The sequence below is a fragment of the Centruroides vittatus genome, unplaced genomic scaffold (assembly GCF_030686945.1).
Source record: "Centruroides vittatus isolate TY-2023 unplaced genomic scaffold, ASM3068694v2 contig_3131, whole genome shotgun sequence".
NCBI lineage: Eukaryota > Metazoa > Arthropoda > Arachnida > Scorpiones > Buthidae > Centruroides > Centruroides vittatus.
The window spans coordinates 136,115-142,114 of NW_027122018.1; the positions used below are offsets into that span (position 1 = coordinate 136,115).

General features: G+C 27.2%; 1 protein-coding gene across 2 annotated transcripts in view; it reads left to right on the forward strand.

Moving 5' to 3' along the window:
- LOC136973320 (uncharacterized) overlaps positions 1 to 6,000 on the forward strand; it is a 46,779-nt gene extending 40,779 nt beyond the window's left edge. The window contains exons 3-6 of one of the 2 annotated variants that reach the window (XM_067268053.1): positions 3,173 to 3,332; positions 3,445 to 3,600; positions 3,673 to 4,039; positions 4,115 to 6,000. In XM_067268053.1, the coding sequence (XP_067124154.1) occupies positions 3,173 to 3,332; positions 3,445 to 3,600; positions 3,673 to 3,998 (642 nt within the window). In that variant the 3' untranslated portion in view covers positions 3,999 to 4,039; positions 4,115 to 6,000. Of the gene's footprint in view, positions 1 to 3,172; positions 3,333 to 3,444; positions 3,601 to 3,672 lie in introns of both variants that reach the window. The other variant, XM_067268052.1, reaches the window with a different exon arrangement.

Sequence of the window (6,000 nt, forward strand, 5' to 3'; positions counted from 1 at the left end):
GAGAGAGGGACATTTTTTATTTTCATTTTACCAAATGATATAAAATATACATTGTTTTTTCTCACTATTTTCATTGTTAACTCTTAATATTTAATGATATATGAGATTTAAGAAGTTATAGCAAACTGCTGATGATAACATACATAATAAATTTGAAGATACAAAAATGAAAATATATAGTAATTCCTTTAATCATACTATTAAACCACTGTTCACTGTTATGAGTAACCTATGCTGCTTTTGATCCTTAGTAAAATTTTAGAATGTTACCACATTTATTGTACTGTTGTACAATGATTAAGGATAAGTGTTCTCATATTTAAATATTTATTACTGTGGAAAACATGAACATATTTAAAAAGTATAATTTATATAAACTAAAATTTTATATTGAATTAAAATATAAATAATTTAATAGACGTTTCCAGTTTATAGTGTCAGACATTCTAGAAAATTTATCACATCAAAGGTTAAAATAATTTTTTAAATTGTTAAATGAAAGTTTTCATCAGTTATGAGATTTATATTTTTGATAGGAAAATTAAACTAAACACAGTTAAAACTATATTAGGATAATATTTAAAATATGAATTTTAAAATTGATTTTAATTACTGTAAACTGAATTTCTAAATTTATATAAATTTTTTGATTAAAATGGCTGACAGTGTTTTACACATTAAAAAATACATGTGAAGACAAATTTAGTTCCTTCAATCTCCATCACTTATAATCTCCAGGAACAGTATACTCCTTGCTACTCAGTATGGTATTTATTTGATTTTTTTATATGCTGTTGATATTCAAAATTCTAATAGAACTAAAATGTTATACAATGTAAGATTGTTTGGTACTTTGAAATCCTAGTGCACCATAGACACAGTTTTGAAAATATTTGAAAATAAATTCTTGATAAACATTCAATATTATGGAATGATAATTTTTCTTTGTCACTTAGGATGATTTTAAAAGTTAATTGTATCCCAGATAAAATACATGAATACATTGAATTAGGTATAAACTAACAAATCCACAAAGTTTATTATTATTTAAAGTGAAACCAAACAAATCATGTACTGTTGGGATACAATAAGGCTAATTTCAAGAATTAGATATGAAGTAATTTGACAAGAGGTAGGCAGTTATGCCACCATCTCATAATTTTAATAATTATAATAAATTTAATTTAGAATTTTTGGAAGAAAAGGATTATTTAGAGTAGAACTTGAAACCAAATTCCTCCTTACTGTATAGATGAATGATTTTATATAATATATATATACAGTAGAGAGTCATTAATCCGAATCGCCGGTTATCCAAACGATTTTCAGTCGGACTGTGTCGTACTGAATTGAACGTTTTTGATACTAGATTTACTTTTAAAGTATAATTTTCATGTTTTTATATTTTTCAATATATTTATTTTGTTTGTACAAAACAAAGAAATAATTTTTAACGATACAGTAGCCTCGATTATTATTATAAAAATTTTCGTTAGGCTTAAAATCGACGAAAATTCAACACGAAGCGACACGCAATGGAGAAAAATTTGAACATCGGACAGGTTAATATTTTTTTTTCGTGCATAATTGGTTATCCGAACAAATCACTAATCCGAACAACCCCAGTTCCCAATTGATTCGGATTTATGACTCTCTTGTGTGTGTGTATGTGTGTGTGTGTTTGTGTGTGTTTGTGTATGTATATAAAATCATTCATTTATTCAGAGTTAAACCATGTTTTGTATAACTGGTGATACAAATGGAAAGGTGGTGATTCTACTTGAAATACTGAATTGAAAACAGAATAACATTTTTTTCTTGCGAGGATTTGTTTCTAAGAAAAATGACTTTGAAAGTTTATCATGTACAGTACATGTGCACTTGATAAAGATTCAATTCACCAGATTTCATATAAATTCTGTCTACTAACATTTTAAGTTAAGTCATCAGATGCAACTCCCATATTAATAAATTGATTCAAAAGAACCGCATTCTATGAGAGTTCATTTTGCTCTCTGAATAACTCTCCTAATGAGATAGTGAAGATTAGGATATCTGTGTTTGTAATAATTAGCAGCAGTAGAAGCATTGCTGCCACATGCACTCAACATAAGAATCATGTCTATATACTCTTGATTGCTGTATATAGTCATATTGGCACTTTGATAGAAACTAAGAATTTGATTGAATAAGCATAAGAGAAGAATAAGAATGATATAAAAAAAAATATAACATCAACAATGTTTGCAAATACAGTAAACCTCCCTATAACACAGAACTTATCTACCATGTTATAGGGGAGAGTCTACTGTACATCAAGTAATGGAATTGCTTTCAAAACACTCAATAATAAAAATAGCATATAGCAACATCCATTAAGTTGAATCTTGATCATTTATACTTGATAAACTTTCAGAGCTAATTTTCTTGGAAACAAAGCCTCATATGAAATATTTTATTCTACATTTTTAATTCAGTATTTCATTTAGAATTACCACCTGCCCATTTATACCACCAATTACATGACATCCTGTGTATGTATGTGTCACCGTAAAAGACTGAAATTAGTGAATGTTGATATTCTCTGGTGAATGTCAACACATACAAAATATGTCTGTGTAAGACTGAAATTTCATTATATAATTATACATTCAAACAATTGCCGGTGTATGTCGACAAGCACAGATAAGCTTTGATGGCGGTCAAAATGAAAACCCACATCTATTTGTTATACTCTCGAACACTACTGCTTATCAGTCTTATGCAAGGTTTGTTGGTGCGTGCAATGTTAGGTTAGGTTGGTTAGGTTAGGTAAGATTTGTTCCTGAGAGAAGCAGCTGCAACTAATTCGAGAAGTGGAAGGCAAGGCTATACATGCTGTGATTGCAAAAAGAAGTGTTCCACGACTAAATGCAATTGTAAAAATATTTTTATTGAACATTCACCATTGGTGCATGTTGAGTGTCGACATTTACCAGTGTAAATGAGAAATAATGATATTTACCAAATGTTTCGTGTATGTACGAAATGACTGTGAATGCTGACATTCGCCGGAGAATCTCGACATTTGCCACATATTGGTCTTTCACAGTAACATATGTATATCATATTTTTGTGTATTATTTTATGGGTTTAAAATTAACTATTAAACTGTACTTAATTATTATATTAGAGAGGAAAATTCCGTCCTTGTCTCATGGACTTGGTGCGCATAAATACAGAAACTGCAGTATTGAAGGCAAGCAAGAAAGCTTTCAGAAAAGTTCCAAATATCACTAAAGCTATAAATGCACTTACTTGTTTAAAAGGTATTGGTCCTGCATCTGCATCAGGTAAGTTTTTCATTACAAATTATTTAAAAAATAATTGAAATTTACATTACACTTTCAGTTATGAAAAAAAAAATTAATTTTTATATTGAACTTTTTTCCCTCCATACATTAGCAATTCTAGCAGCTGGTTATCCGGAACATGCTCCATTCATGGCTGATGAAAGTATGTTGTCTACCCCAGGAATTGAAACTACAGATTATACTTTAGCAGAATATGTGAACTATACTGCACAAATAAAAGCATGTAGTGATCGTTTAAACGAGCATGGTATAAATATTCAAAATTGTTCTCTTAAACAAAAATAGATTTATTTGAAATCTAATTTTATTTAATTTCCAGATAAAGAAACCAAGTGGACTCCTCATAAAGTAGAATTGGCACTGTGGACACATTTCTTGGCAAGAGAGCTGAAACCATCTATTCTCGATGATTTACCTAAATATGATGAAGATGCAACTCCAAACGGAAAGTCAAGCAGCAATCATTCAGATAAAGACAAATCTGTACGTGATGCATTGAAACAATTGGATCAAGATGATTCTTCAAATGAACCCGTTGATAAAAACATCTACAATGCACACTTGAATATTGGCGAAGATAGTGAGGTATCCAATAGTAGTTTGGAGGCCACTGATGAACCCCCAAGTAAAAAGCCTTGCATTTAGCCTTAATTGTAGCCTCTGTACCCTCTTCACTTTTTATCAAGGTACATAAAATTCATGTAAAGGAAAACGAAACAAACTCCTATTTTTCTATCTTATTCATCTTTATTTTATTGCAGGTATTTGAATTTACATACCATTGCTATAGAACAATGATTCATATCGTTCACAATATTTAGGAATTTTTGTCATGCAACAAGTGAAGGTGCAGATTTCATATAGTGTATCTTATTTCTTTTTTTGCACAAAATCCTCTTAGCTATTGATGCAAAAAGAAAAAAAAAAATTATATCTATATCTATATACACAGACACACACACCACACTAGCATGCATTCCTCTGAAATGTCATATTAAAAAGTACATTCCTTGTGAATTTTTGTTTCTAATTTGTGCTTGTCCTTGATATTGTTTTGTATAAGGTGATCAGATTTTTTGAAATTAATTATTATTTTTATTTAGATAGTTATAAGAAATTAAATTGGATAGTTTTTTATAGGAAAAAAATGGTAAATGTAAATATATTATATGCACTTTCTAAGATTAAATGTGAATGTAGCAGTTGAAATTACAAAACAGCATTAGATGTTTGCTGGTTTTTTTTATTATGCTAATCTAAACTTTTGTACTTAAAAAAATTAACTATGTGAATAAACATTATTGATAAATGTTCAATAAATAGCACATTGTTTTTATAATTGCAAAATTGACAATATTGATCTTTACAGTTTATTAGATGATAAATAACAGATATGCAGCCTATTCAAATGTTGTTTTATATGACTAATTTGATTATTAAGTTTTATTCTTGCTGATTTGAATATATTTTTGCAAAAATATTTTGTTTTAAAGATCAATATTTAATAGAAAATATTATCACTATTTCATATAGCTTTGAATCAACGAGCTGCTGCATTTTCACATTCATACATAATTATTATAGTTATAATCATTGTTTAAATTTTGTCTATTAAATTTACACTCATAGAACAAATTAAATTTTTGTTTAGACATAGTAAAATTTTTATTGCATATTTATTGTCTGTTACTTCAGTACAAATTAGATTTCTGATTAAAATTAAAAATTTCGGATTAATTTTTTAATTTTTCAGTCAGAAATTTTAATTTATAAATAATGGATTAAGTTATTTGTTAAACAACTAGATTCTTCCATGAATGAATGAGATTTTAGAAATGAAGATAGTTTTTTCATATCTTTTTACAGTAATAATTACAAAAGGTCATTTTAAATATTTTTAAGAATATGTTTATTATGCAGTTTATATTTGTTAATATCTGTATAATGATATAAATCTGATCACCTTCCATAAATATATGCTATAGACATTTAATTAGTAAATTCAATTATAGAATTTTTTGATATTACTAAGAAAAGTGATTTTTATTTTATATACTATCCATTTTCATCAACAGAAAAGCTTACAGTTTAATTCATAATATCTTAGAATGTAATTGATTCAGAGGAGTACATAATTAGTTGAAAATTAAAAAAAAAATTGTAGGAAAGTCGTTCATGGAGAATCAATTAAAATATTATATGAATGATATTTCAATCATATTATGGTATCATTCAAAGCAACATATTTTTCCCCCTTAAGAAAATTTTGAAATTATTATAATTATAGAAAAGTACAGAATTTTTATATTTAGAAATGAATTTTTTTCCTGGATGAAATTTAACTTAATTATATAATAAAATCAGAAAGAATTGAATTTTGTCACACTACAGTAAGTTTAGTGTAAATATAACTTTGTCAGGTTATATAAGCAAAAACAAAATGCTAACTGTGTTATTTTTAAAATAATTTTAAGTTATAAAGCTTTCTTAATGGTTAGTAAATGGTTATATACATTGCAATTGGGTGTAATGACATTAACTGTGTAACTAGTTTGGAAACTATTAAATGTTGCTTTTAGAAACTGAATGATGAATTTCCATTGTTGATATACTGTAGTATGATCAATAAATTGAATTTGCCTTTTAA